Below are 14997 nucleotides of genomic sequence, written 5' to 3' on the forward strand. Positions count from 1 at the left end.
TCTCCTAAGTTAATAATGTCAAAGTTTTAAACATATCGGGCATAGGTACTAATATATATCGTATAACACCAATCGTTAATGTTATGATAGTTTGCTCTACAATCATATTGAAATCGTGAGACACATTGTGACACACAAACATTGTGCAGACAAAATGATTCATTATTTAAGGACAGTAAAGGATAAAAACGTTTATTTCGGAAAAATAGCGGAATGCCACATACGCTTCAAACGTAATTGAGTCGTGATTGAAACTCGGTCGAATGTGAGTCGTATGTCGCTTAAGTAAAATTAGGAGAATTGGGCCCCTGGACGCCTAAAACCCTGATTGGTGGGAACACTCGAAAGATCGAGAGGTGTGGAGACGAAATGGTAAGGCCTTTGCCCAGCAGTGGGACACTACAGGCTACCAAACTTAACTTACTACCAACTACCAACGTTTTTTCTTCTTAGTTTATTATTGTCAAGTTGGTAAATTCCTCTGGATGTGAGTGCAACCGCGTCTAACGGCTAGTGTATGTAACGGATCATGTCAAAGATATAACTTAACCATTAGTTGAACTAGTGTTTCATACTTACAAGTTCAAGTTTATACTTGTTTGTTATATGTTGGATGAACTCAGCATATACATACTTACTTATATTATAATCATCGGCACGGATATTGAGCCCTGACCTTCACCTGCGCAGAAGCGATTTATTGGTTTATTGCCTTATGTGTACAGTGCGCAAAGCGATCCCCACTCTTCCGCCGAGAGCTCAATATCCGTGTCGATAACTATATAAAGCATAGAGTTTGTGTGTTTGCTTGAATGCCCTTGCTTGAAAAGCTTCAATAGATGAAACAACGACATCAGCAAATTGTTTGTTATCTCCCGGCTGAATAAAAACTTCTTCTTTCTATGAAAAGTAGAGCTAAGAACTTTCATGGTCGGCTTAAAAGGGCTTTGCGTAGTTGGCTAATTGAGACTTCATTCTGTACCTACATACCTACTTGGTCTATAAGAATTACTTCAATTTAAATACAAATATGCCAAAAATACTTACATATCTTACTGTTGTGAGAAAATTTTCATAGTAACTCGTTCGTATGTTCGTCGCGCTCTCGAGACAAAACTACTGAACCGATTTAAAATGCAATTTGGCACAGAATACCCCGAGAAAGGGTGTAGGCTACTTTTACCCGATTGCGGGAAGTGGTTCTCGTGTCTATCTTATAGGTGTAAGTTTCTAAATAGCATCAATTGGTTTAGAGAGTGATTTTTGTGTAGGTAGCATAGGCAGTTATACATAGCTTTTGTGCCTCTCATCTCGACTTTGAACTTCATGGTAGGCAATTGATTTTTCAATGCATTTTTAATCGCATTGGTTATAAATATATCTCCTCTCCTGTTAAACGCTTCAGGGAAAATAGGGGGTTGATAATATTATTAAAATGTAATCTGAAAACACACCACGTCCTTGATACAGCGTTAATACCTAAAAATAACTTTGTGTCATTTAAAATTCATGTTAAATATTGACTTCACTATAATATATAATATAATATTTTGGATGAAAAGAAAAAAACTTCCGGGTCAAATAAAACAAGATTTTTCTGTTCATATTTATTTGGTTTAAGTTTGATCATAGGTACATTGCATCAGTTGTATGCATCACTATTATAATAGAGAGATTAATTTCAAAATGACGTTTGTACGTCGCACGAGTATACATTACTATTTGGATTATATGCGATAATATATTGAGAATTATTACTAATGTATCAGTCATACCAATAGAGTACAAATAAATTAAATTAAAATACAAAATTCAAATTATTTCGCCGACAATCTTTTTTCGATAAAACAACATACAGATTGAAATAATATCGTTACCGTAATAATTTTAATCGCCCAATTATTTTTAAATAAATAAATATTTACCAAACACTCCTTGTCCGATGGTATCGAACAAACATCCACAAGCATTTCATGCTCCTTAAGAAAGATTCTTACAATACAATCTAATCACTTACATTATCATTTACAACCCTCTGACTACTCCTGCATGCATGCGAAATGAATATGGCATCTTTTGCCTAATAAAATTATATTTACAAATCCCCACCTCTTCAAAACAATTACAAAGTAAATTATATAAATAAGCTTACAGGAATGTTTTCCAGAATTACTAGACTGATTGTTGGGTACTGATTTGTCCGACTTTTAAGCTCTAACGTTTGTAAAACATCACAATGCATCAGTCCAGATTTACATTTAAATAAAAATAATTTTCAAGACTAATTACCATTTGCTTAACAAACGATATTTCGAACACAATATTCTTAATAAACCAATTGCATATAAGTACATAAAATGGAATGTCTTAATCATCATCATCATCAAACCGGATTCCGTCATTATCAGATTTGAAATCATTAAACTTGAAAAACATCAGAATAATAATTAATACTGTCTATGAAACTATAACTCAATCTAATGGAAATAAAAATACCCTCACTTATATTGATATCTTTGGTATGATTGAAAAGTGAAATAACATTATAATGAATTGTTATGATATTAACTATACGATTAAGAAGCTCGGACGTTGTCTCTTTAAGAGCACCCTGGTCGGCGGTACATACGCATCTCGCTAGTGGCCACAGCGATCCATTCGTTGCGCACGCCATCGAACCAGGTCAGGCCAAGGGTGTACTTGCCGTTGATGTTCACGTGCTGGCAGTGAGAGAACCACCATCCTCCTTCATAGTTGCCGGCGCAGTGAGTGTTAGAGATGTCCCTATCGCGGTCCATGGCTGAGAATTCCATATGGTTCTGATACTCAAATGCATCGCTAGCGTTACCCTTGAATCCGCTCACCTCAAGTACGTAACCAGTATCAGCGCTACCGATGTAGAAGTGTTCATACTCAGCATACCAGAACCCGCCATAGATGTCGCTCATGTCAATACGCATGGAGGAGCAGTTGTCAGCAGTCATAAGGTGCATGGATTCCAAGCCGAGCCAGTACTCAGAGGCTGGGTCACCGAAACCATGGACGTATTCACCGAATTTCCTGTTGAACTCTACGGAGCCGTTGTAACGACGTTGGATGAGGGTGCTGCCATTGTTGCACCAGGTGTCGAAGGGAGCGCGTCCGGGGTGGATGAGGTACACGCCTGCAGGTCCTGAGATGCTGGAGCAGTCTCTAGGGAGCTGGTTGACGAGGTCTTCATACTCACGTTGCACTGGTTGGAGCTCCTTCACTTCACCCATTAGTTCGGGGAGGGGGATGGTTTCGGTCTGGTTGTAGTCACGGTTGGCCTCGCTCTGCGCAAAAAGAGAATCGAATTAGAACAATAGTTAATGTTATCGATAATTTAAATTATTCTATTGAAATCAAACCATGTCGAATCAAGCTTCATTGTGAAGACTAGACGCTTAAATTAACTATTACTAAGTCTTATGTACACAGCCTACATACGCAATCGTTTACTGTGTACACAGTTGAGTAAATTATAAATGAGGAGGGTAAATAGCACCTGAATTCAGATGCAGCTCTACTAATCACTGAATCATTTTCGATTAGTGAACGAACTTCTAGATTAGAGCTCGATTTGATTTGACTCGCATTGCAGTATTGTAAACAACAATCAACGTTTAGGTTTATTATAAGTAGGTCTGATAATTATCGACTTGTATTCAATGATTTGACACACGCAAGGTCTTTCTAAGTTTAATCTGAAATAAATACATCTCCTCCATTCTTCACCTGTAAAAGAACAATAAACTTACCTTCAGAATATGGTCGTTAAGTCGGGAGAAGTGCTGGCGGGATCTAGCTTCGAGTTCCTCAACAGACTCGTTAAGCTGTTTGATGACGAGACGGTCCATCTCAGCACGGTCGATGGCGTTGCTCACGCTAACTGCGATCGCCTTCACAGACTGACGAAGATTCTCTTGGTCTTCCTTCAGATATGAAGATGCCGCATTCAACTAAACAAAAAGAATTAAATTTTTGTTATTTAAAGTAAAATAATGAGCATTTAATTTCATGAAACTAGGCAGTTAAATTTAAATTAGGTACGTAATATTCCTCACATTTGAACAGAATAATTATTAAATTCAAAATTCATAATGAATATGAGACCACGTTGATATCGATACAGTTATATCGATATTGTCCAACGAACAAGTTCGTATTGTTTCGCGTTCTGTTGAAACGTGCTCGATAACATGTAACAATAGAAGACTAACCTGAGCATAGTTAACGTCCAACTTCGATATTTCCTTTCTGAATTCGGGGATAGTTTTGTCAGCTTTGTTTTCGATACTCTCGACGTCTTCGCGGAGTTCGAGAATGGAAGCATGAACCTTCTCGAAGTCGGACACTTTCTGGGTAGTGTTCTTCAGATGTTCGGTCAGGACTTTGTTCTCGAGGTCGAGGAAGTCTACTCGGGCGGAGAGCAGGTTCCAGTTGGGTTCTTCAAAGCGGTCCATGCGGCGTTGAACATCTAGGATCTGGGTCTGCAGGCTTTGCTGCAACTCGTCGAGCTGGGTCTGGGTGCGCGCAAGCCGGGAGATCTGGGCGTGGATCATCTTGTTGTGGCGGTACTTGTGGTTGTACTCAGGGTTCACCTTGGCAGAGCGGTCGTTGTGCGAGTCAAGAATGTCGTTTTCCAGATTCATGTCGGCAACTTGCTTGGCCTTTACCTGCGTCAACGAAAAAACATTTGTTAAAATTGCAATGTGAGTGAAGTTATTGGATGATTCAGAATTTCTTATTTGCAAAGGTTTTCTATTGACTGTTCTCTTTTGAGTGTTTTCCTTTGTTATAGTTCATGGTGGGTGATTGATTTCCTAGAATCTGTAGGCTTAGACCTACATATTCAGTTTTAGAAATGGAAAAATTGAGTTTCATTTTACTTCACGCTGAAGCTTGCTATTTGTTACCACTAACGCTACAAAGGATAGTCAAAAGTGCAGTTGTGATTTGTTTTCTAAGAAATGTTGCAGTCCAGGTCTGTTACCACTTTGAAAACGTAAATGCTAAGGAAGATGATCCTTTCCCATTTTATTTGACGACACAGTTTCAACTTTTCTCTATAAGTTTCAAACAATAGCGAGCAACGCCTTTATACTTTGCCTTACTGAAGTGGTATGTTCATACATTCATTACTATTAGATATTATATAAATACATTCACAATCACGAATATTTCGAAAGTTTTTATTACAAAATTAACTATTAATATTTGCGCTACAATAACGATCCAAATAATTTGATATGCCAAAATAATTACCGATTGTTATTTAAATTAGTTATTGGTATTACGTTTCGTTTGAGTAAATTTAAAATCATTTATTTAATGCTACATTGAGTGGCAGTCCTAAATAGTGAATATTTTGATGTACAATCAAGAACAATGGTGTAAAATGCAATGAATTTGTTCTGCGAATCTGTTTCAGTCTGGCTAAAGCTTCTGTGCTTATCTGTACTACGCAAGGTCGGGAGGTGGTAGGCTTACAAAGGCTTGTGGAGCAAAACTCGTTGGCGGCCGTGTTTGTGGCTGAATAATGCAAGTACCTACAGCATCAGATTTCTAAGGTTCTGCACACCTGATTATTATAGTCTTGGCTTTAGAGAAGGCTTTGGTTGTAATTATAGTTCCTTGAAGATTTTGAAGTTTGACGGAGGAAGGTAGTTAGTTCCTTTGAGTAGTAAGTGTGTGTGTGTAAGTGTACTCAAGGTGGATACCAAAGTTCGTTAATGTAAGGTCTAAAAGTTTTGGCTAAATTATTTTTTTTAGTTTACGAACAAAAACTTTAGCTTGATTTAAAATGGAATTTAATTTACAGATACCTACTTAATTCTAAAAGCAATGCCTTCTGATCCAATCTGGTTGGTCTAGACCGCGTCTGTAAAGTTGCCGCTAAAAGCACCTATTGATTGGTTTGTGCGTTAAGCACCGTTCGTTAACGTCTAGTTTTAATTAAACTTAGCGGCGCCGTATCAAAGGGCAGCCGGCCCCACTACAGGAGCCGGTTCGACGCAGCCGAGAGCAAAATCACTTGCAACTCCAAGGTTCGCGCAAACTAGCCACATTATCTATTCAGTGTGTCAAGTCTGTCCCAAATATTTATATTAGGATATTTCGTCTTGTAATCCACTTTTTTCCTCTAACAAAAACGTGCATGAAAAATTCAGAGAGACAAGGTAAAATTGTAAAGGAGACGAAATGAGAGACAAAAAGGGAGAGACAGAATGCTAATGAAGATTGTGACGGGTGGCGATGTTGCGATGCGGCAACACAGCGGCGCGACACCCGGAATATTCATGCCGTTCGAACAAGTTTTTTCTTCACTCGTATTTGCGTGACCCTTAAGGTTAAGCCCTTAAAGCCTATATTGTAGTTCTGCCATTTCGCGCAAACATACTTGCTATTAGACTTCGCTTGTAACGAAAGATTTCGCATGCAAAACTTCACGCGAATATTCAAACTTGGCGTAGGCCGTATACAACTCGTGCCCCTTCAGCTTTGCATTCACTAATGTTTACCATCATGCGAAAGAATAAGGTCATGAGAAAATGTTAGTAGTTTTTGCCAAGTTAAATCCGAATCCCAAAATATTATAAACGGAAATCCTCTTTAAAACAGAGCTTTGTATGAAGGCTTAATTTGTTTAAAAAATATTTTTCTGGAATCATTAGAAGAAAGAAGCTTTTATTTTTTGAGCTGAATTATTCGCATGAATACAGCGAGCTCTACATAAACATCGGGTATTATGTCCAATTGCGGAGGAAAACAACAAACTCTTTATGTTGAAGATGAGTTATGCAAAGCAAATTGAGTGACCGGCACATCTGCTCAGATGTTCGTCGCGTGTAATTAACGTGGTCCGCCAGAACCTGTTCCGCGCGGGAGCTCGCCTCAATCCTGGCGAGCCGGAGCGCGTCCACTGTCCACTGCATCCACACGTGCAGTTTTTATTCCTATAAAAATACTTTTCACAAATAAACTTTCACATAATCCCGATTCCCTTCAGGATTCAACAAAGTTTAATAACTACTAAGCCGAGTTCTCCTCCACTTTACTTGATGACATGATCGGAGTTACGACAGGACACTCGCTTCATAACAGCTATTATTTTTTCATTAGTATAGATAAAAATGTAATCATTGTCCTTTAAATAATGAAAAAATAATATCTGATACTGCTGCTCGCGAACTTTTTGAGTACCGGTGTTCCTTTATTATTTTCCTTCTGCCGAGACTTGGCTTGAGACTTGTAATGAAAACGTGCCAATTTCGTACGGCTCATTAAATTAAAGACAAAGGGGACTGTTTTTGTTAATTATATCACGCAGACGTATCATCAGCAGTTGCAGTTATACTTCCGTGTTTTTGCTGGGGGCTACAAAAGGTGCTCGTTTTACGATGCCAAGTTGAAAGCTGCTACCGATCTATACTTTGGGCATAAATTAATATACGGCCTGTTTTGGTCATCGAGTGGTGGACACGATAATGGAAACCTTCTCACTTAGGGATGCACGACACCTGGTGTGCACGCTTGGAAACCACCTAAGGACGACATGCTATTTTGTATTTCGAGTGGCTACATTATATTGTAGCAGATGGAGAAACTGACAATTATAATTTTATAAAAAGTATAAAAGTTGACTTTAATATGGTTTTGCTACATTAATTTATACATAAAGTTTATGTGAACTACATTCTTTGGTTTTATTGTATTACTCGTATTCGTGCACCCTGCACGTGTCTGCCACGACTATATCGATCCTACCTAGTTGTAAATGTTGTAATAGGTAAGATTATAGGTAACTTTAAAAGTGTAATTCCGAATTTAGAAAGATATAGTCCCCAGGCCGGCGAACAAATTTTTTTTTGATACATATACATTTAAGACTTTGTGAGTGCCTTCCTTACGATGAGTCCGACAAACTTTTCGAATGCGCAAATTTTGATGCCGCTGCGTTTTTTAATGCTTGACTCCTGAAATTGTCGTTATGACGTCACTATGGCTCTTCGTACATACACGTTTCATTTTTTGAGATTCGTTTAATAAAGCTAACTAGAGAATGGTGGTCAACTTGTCCGATAAAGATCGTGCTGCGTTTGGAGTGTCCACCATCCTGAAAATGTCGGTATGACGTCACTACGACTCTTCGTACATACACGTTTCATTTTTTGAGTTTTGTTTAATAAAGTTAACTAGAAAATTGTGGTCAACTTGTCCGATAAAGATCATGCTGCGTTTGGAGTGTCCACCATCCGAAACATGTCGGTATGACGTCACTGTGTCTCCCCATACATACATGTCAGACAAATACAACAATGATAGATAAGACTATTCTTATTGCAAATATCGACTTGTCCGACAAATGTAGTGAGTCAAATAGTCAGTTCGACAAGAAAATGAGAAAAAAATATTACAATTGGAAGAAGTTTATTCTTTTTGTCAATTTCTGACTTAAATATTCACGTGCATTATTTAAGTATATTATTTGGCATACTACTTACCAATTTTAATTACTATTTAAGAAAAAGTAGCCTGACTAAGACGTATTGTTGATAGTTTATATTATGTTAAGGAATAATATCCCACATCTATTAATGAACTATATATCAATCAAAAGGTCTTTTTAAGCGCAACATTTTGTCTCAACATACCACTTATCAATTCTTAGTATTTTAGAAGATATAGCCCAAATAAGGCGTATTATCGATAGGTTTTACTATGTTAGGGAATAATGTCCCACCTCTAGGTATGAACCATATGTCAATCGAAAGATCTTTTTAAGCGCTATATTCCGTCTTAACATACCACTTACCGATTCTTAGTATTTTGGAAGACATAACTGACCTAAGGCATATTATTGATACTTTACATTGTGTTAAGGAATAACATCTCACTTGAAGTTATGAGCCATATTTCAATCAAAAGATGTTTTTAAGCGCAAGGTTGTATTAGCATAACTCCGACAAATTGTTAGTACTTTAAAAGCTAGAGTTTTTCTAAGAATATATTATCGGTAGGTTCTGTCAAGCTAATCCATTACTTCTTTAGTAACAAATTATATATTATTTGAAAAACCTTTCCAAATGAAACATTTCGTGTTAACATACTTCCGACAAATTGTTAGTAGTTTAGAAGCTAGAGCTTATTTAAAATTATAATTATTGATAGATGTTTTCAATTAAATAAATCCCATCTCTAGTAATGAGTTAAACATCATTCAAAAGACGTTTTTAAATGCAACATTTCATATTAAAAAAACTTCGGCGAATTGTTAGTATTTCAGAAGCTAGAGCTTATATAAGATTATTTTATCGATAGGTGTTTTCAAGTTAATAAATCCCTCCTGTAGTAATCCTTACTAATATTATAAATCGGAAAGTGAGTTTGTTTGTTTGTTTGTTTGTTTGTTCCGCTTTCACGCCGTAACTACTGAACCGATTGCTTTGAAATTTTGCAGACGTAAAGTTAAAAGTCCGGATTAAATAATAGGGTACTTTTTATCCCGAAAAAAATAGATATTCCCGAGGGAAAACAAAAATATTGTTTGCTTGATGGATGGATTGTAGATGGCGCTGTGTGTCGTTTAAAACAAGGTAATATATTGCAAACGAATATAAACATGTAAATTTAGAAGCTAAATGATACGATAATGAATCCCCGAAAATGAGGAATTCCCGAGGGATGATGTACAATTTGTTTAATCGTCTAAACTGTTTTTTTTTTTACATCTACTTATATATTGCAAACGAATATGAACATATAAATTTAGAAGCTAAATGATACGATAATGAATCCTCGAAAATGAGGAATTCCCGAGGGATGACGTACAATTTGTTTTATCGTCTTAACTGTTTTTTTTACATCTACTTATCCTGAAATAACTATAATTCAACGAATTACTAATTGGTATAAGTATTAGTTAAGTTATTTAGTTCTTGAGGTATGCGATAGATGGCGCTGGGTGTTTTTAAAACGTGGTAACGATGTGTTTTTAAAATACGTAAGAAGTGGAATGATAGCTTTTTAAAACGTGGTGACGTTGTTTTTTTTTAAGATACGTAAGAAGTGCAATGATATCTCGCGCTTTAACCTGTAGCTCATTGTTCAATCGCGAGCTTCCCGATAGCTCGATAGATGGCGATAAGGTTGATGGTGTTAAGGTTCGCCGCGAATTAGTCTTAACGTGTTTTGAAATCAGTGGGGCCCAGTAGCGCCAGGGCCAGCCGCGGCTGCGGGTTGTTCGAAAGAGGTACCGCGGCCCTGGTATATAAAAGGCCTAGGACGGAACACGACGATTTTAGTCAGTAAGAGTCTGACACTCCCTCACCGCTGCTAACCCACAGCGGGAGGGGTGAACCGAATTCCACGCGGGCGAAGCCGCGGGCGGAAAGCTAGTGATACATATATCATTCGAAACGACTTTCTAAATGCAACATTTACTATTAACATACTTCACACCAATTGTCAGTACTTTATACCAAATCTTAAAATATATCTATATTTTCCGGACGGTGGACACTCCATATGCAGCATGATCTTTGTCGGACAAGCTTACCACAATTTTCTAGTTAACTTTATTAAACAAATCTCAAAAAATGAAACAGGTATGTACGAAGAGTCGTAGTGACGTCATACCGACATTTTCAGGATGGTGGACACTCCAAACGCAGCACGATCTTTATCGGACAAGTTGACCACCATTTTCTAGTTAACTTTATTAAACGAATCTCATAAAATGAAACAGGTATGTACGAAGAGTCATAGTGACGTCATATCGACATTTTCAGGATGGTGGACACTCCAAACGCAGCACGATCTTTATCGGACAAGTTGACCACCATTCTCTAGTTAACTTTATTAAACGAATCTCAAAAGATGAAACGTGTATGTACGAAGAGCCATAGTGACATCATATCGACAATTTCAGGAGTCAAGCATTAAAAAACGCAGCGGCACCAAAATTTGCGCATTCGAAAAGTTTGTCGGACTCATCGTAAGGAAGGCACTCACAAAGTTTTAAATGTATATGTATCAAAAAAAAATTTGTTCGCCGGCCTGGGGACTAATAATCACTAATATTATAATGACTTCTAAGAAAGTTAATTTAATAATTCATTTATAAATGAATCATGTCGGTATCAACGATTCAAAAATAAGTTGTAAGTAGTAGCTATACAATATTCTAAGTGTTTATGTAGAGGTAACATTATTAACACGTGATCCACATCATTATATCCATTAGGAAAAGCATTTTGGCTTCTGACATAACATATATGTGCGGTGAAAATAATAATGTAATTCTCAGTTCTCTGGACGCCTTTTCCGAGAATAAAGCTAATGCTTGTAACACTCGTAATTACCTCGGTAAACTGTAAGCTAGCTTTCAATATCATTTTGAGACTTTAATAGTATTATTTTAGAGAGAAAAGCGAACGGTAAATTAAGTACGCTCAATTATTAAATATTTTGTCGACGTCATTTTAATAATGTATGGTTTCTAATGCGCTTTATTGAAGTATGAAACCTTTTAATTTTGTCCTTTGTCTTGTCGGAAAACTAAGGCTCTTTATAGTGCAGACAAAGAGATGTCAAAAAAACCTAGGTAAGGAACATTACAAGCATAAGTACTCAACCAGCTTAAAGTTTAATTTTTATTTTAAGTTATTATTTTAAATGACTTTAAAAATTGGCATGAGTAACATTTTAAAAGTTAATAAAGCCTTTAAGTCAGTTACGTCCGTGTCAGCTTACTGGTTGAACCGGTATAAATATTTAACAGAATAGCGCATACTCGACTGCAAAAACTGAATAACTTTTGTAACATGAGGATTTAAACCAAAAATCTAAATTGTAGGATACCCGCATCTAAAATGCATGTTATTTGAGATACAAATAAAATATCGGGTTTTTTTATAGGTACCGTTGTTTCCGAGATACGGTTTTCCCTATTCGCTATATGAAATCCTATATTGAACATCTATTATTTATTTTAAAACCTAACAGCTTTCATGAGATTGGTACAGCGGTATATTTTGGCTACATTCTGTATTTACAGCCAATATTTTGTGTTGTTTTTTGCTTTACTGTTCAAGGTTTTGGAAACCACGGAATTCTTCAATTTTTAAATGAATTAATATGTTAACAAAAAGGTTTTTGTTAAAAATAGATATAAGTATGTAGTTCTATAATGTTACTTATAAGCTTCAGCCACAGGCTTGAGCTAATATACTAGCTTTAATTAACGTAGTTAATTAGACATATTAGATAGTAGAAAATTAATTATAATACCATAATAAATATTTCGCTTTTTTTATTTTTACACAAATAGTGCAACAATAGAAAATAAGGTAAACAAACCTTTTATTGATTGTAACAATAATTAAATAAAAACCTGATTGCTATGTACATTTGGATTCAGGGCTAGCTTGTATCCCACTCCAGCTGTCAATGAATTTTGTAATGAATTAATGCAAAATACATAGTTGACGATAAAGCAATTATCTCCGATTGTTTTTAGTATTCCGTTCAGCTATGAAGTTTGTGAAATGGTTCATAATTGAGGAACGCATTTAACAGACTGCTATTTTATTAATAAATCCTTTTATATCTACTGTATAGGTAAGTTTGTAGAGTCGCACCGAATTTTTTGTGCAGTTTGACAGCTGTCACTGTCAATTTTCAAGGGTAAATAGGTACGGTTTTATGTATGGAATGACGTAATTGCCAACTGCACTAAAAATGGTCAGACAATACATGTGATTATTATTTTTTTATGATAACAGCATTTTTTTTAACCCAGCTGAAAAATACATTTTATTTAAACTTCGAATTAATTTGATTTACTGCTCTGTCAATTCAATACTACGCCCAGCTGTATTGTAGATTTGTACGTCATATTTTGTTTTTTTTTCCAGCCAAACTTAATTAAATCTTGCAGCTGCACCCGTTGTCAAAAGTTATTCATGTTTATCGGAAGTAAATGTAGATACTAGCATGTTTTTATCTGTACTATATTATATATTTTATGTAACTGAATTTATAGTTACAAATATACCTACATGCCTTTAGTATTTTAAGTCATAGCATAATTTTTACCTAGGTATCATTACCACTAAACAAAAGCGCATAGTAGCGATACCTACCATTTATTATCGTCAACCACAGATTTAATTTGTACTTTGTTCCTCTTTTATTTGCATCGTCAAATGACCAGTTACAGACCAATTACGGACATTGCAACAGGTTCCCAGTGCATCGAATTGCACTCACGAAGAATAGTTTTTGACTCGTCGCGACTGCATCCGGCCGTATTATTCACGTAAATCGGCCGACATGTGTAAAGTGTATGCAAATAAAAAAGCAAATCAAAGCATATCCCGATTGGCAGACTGTCCTTCAATGACGCGGAAGTGAGACCAGTTTGGCAAAGTTTTCTCATTCCGATTTGAAGGTTAGCCAGATGTACAAGTGTATACGCTTAGTACTTAGGTAGTCTTAGTCTTATTAATGCGTTTCCAATAGGTTTTAAGTAAGACATTGATTTAAAAAAATTACGTCCTGAATTTCTGCACGTATTTACAAAATAAATAATAACACAAATTACCTAAATGAAAACACAGGCAAACGTTTGCTCGCGAACTATCAACAGGGCAAATAGCAAACTCCGCGTATTGCATTGCATAACTAAACTTTGCAAATTAATAAATGTTTAGCTGTAAACGCTTGTTTATTTACTTTTTGGTAAATTTTGAATGGTTTCAATTGAAAATGTTCTATTTGTTCAGTCCGAAAGTCAGACAGAGTAGGAAATATTGCAAAACTGTTCTCGACATGTTTGTATAAAATGTCATGGGTTCTGGGATTAAAAGTTGGTACAAAATGTTTGAAAAATGCTAGTGCCATCGTATCGTCCAATTAAATTATACGGTGTCGTGTTAAGGAGGTAAAAATATTTATGCTTTTTAAAAATAACGTGACCTTCACGCGAGCAACCTCCTCACACACCGAAGTCAGGAATAGACACATGATATAATTAATAAAACCCGCTGACCGACTAACTTCCCGTTGAAGCTAAAAAAATCTAAAAGAATCATTAACTAAGTTTTTAAACACTTCAAAATTCTCTTTTCCGGGAATTTCATAATTTTAATATAAAAATGCTGAATAAAGATTCGCCTTCTCTCCGAGCAGCTTCTTCAGTCACTCTAAAATGAAATTTTTAAGTCTTTTTTATTGTTGCGAAAGCACGTGTTTTATTCTAATTAATTTACCTACCTACAGAAAGTGTTCAAAGCTCAAAACTTTATACCTATTATTGTCCCGTTAAGCACCTTGCTATCAAACATTCATGATAGGTATCCTATTAATATGTATATGAATACTATCAAATCGTTTAAGCCTGATTTCAGTGAAACAGGATTTTGTCAAAACCACGGTTGTAGCTACCTACCTCGAACGCCATACACTAGTACCTACAGTTTAAAGCAAATTCGATGAATATGTATAGAATCACGCGATTAATATTAATTGAAACAGTATCGAACTCAAGGAATATTCGAAAATGATGAAGCTCGCTTAGTTTATAAAAAGTGCTTTACTTAATGAATTAATCACTTGCGGTGATCGGATTTCATGCAGTACTGTGTGAGGTCCACCCACTTTTTGCTACCTTGAATGTGCCCGAGTGGTTCCCACAGGCTTTTTGGAGTTAGTTTCTCACGGCCTCCCTATACAAATTAAGTGGGTTGGACTACATTATAAGCAAATTGAATTAATATTAAATGGCAGCAGGGAAAGTTTGCTCACTACGTGGCCATACTCATTTCTTGTTAATATAATGTCGTATTTTTACGTAACTGGAGAGCTCGCATTAATTTATGAAGTTTTAGTTGTTCTTTTTATTTTTGTTTTATGTGATGAAATTAATTATTTACCTAGTATATTTCAGTACTATAATCCTACTGATTTAAAAGT

The 14997-nt window shown here is 36.0% G+C and overlaps 1 protein-coding gene across 1 annotated transcript in view; it reads right to left on the minus strand.

The window, feature by feature from the left end:
• Positions 1-2061: 2061 nt before the first annotated feature.
• Positions 2062-14997, minus strand: part of LOC110375770 (protein scabrous) — a 31449-nt gene continuing 18513 nt past the window's right edge. The window contains exons 4-6 of the mRNA XM_021334016.3: positions 4242-4697; positions 3780-3980; positions 2062-3314 (exon numbers count right to left, since the gene is read on the minus strand). Coding sequence (XP_021189691.3) covers positions 2601-3314; positions 3780-3980; positions 4242-4697 — 1371 coding nt within the window. The 3' untranslated portion in view covers positions 2062-2600. The remainder of the gene's footprint in view (positions 3315-3779; positions 3981-4241; positions 4698-14997) is intronic.

Source organism: Helicoverpa armigera, chromosome 1, assembly GCF_030705265.1.
Source record: "Helicoverpa armigera isolate CAAS_96S chromosome 1, ASM3070526v1, whole genome shotgun sequence".
NCBI lineage: Eukaryota > Metazoa > Arthropoda > Insecta > Lepidoptera > Noctuidae > Helicoverpa > Helicoverpa armigera.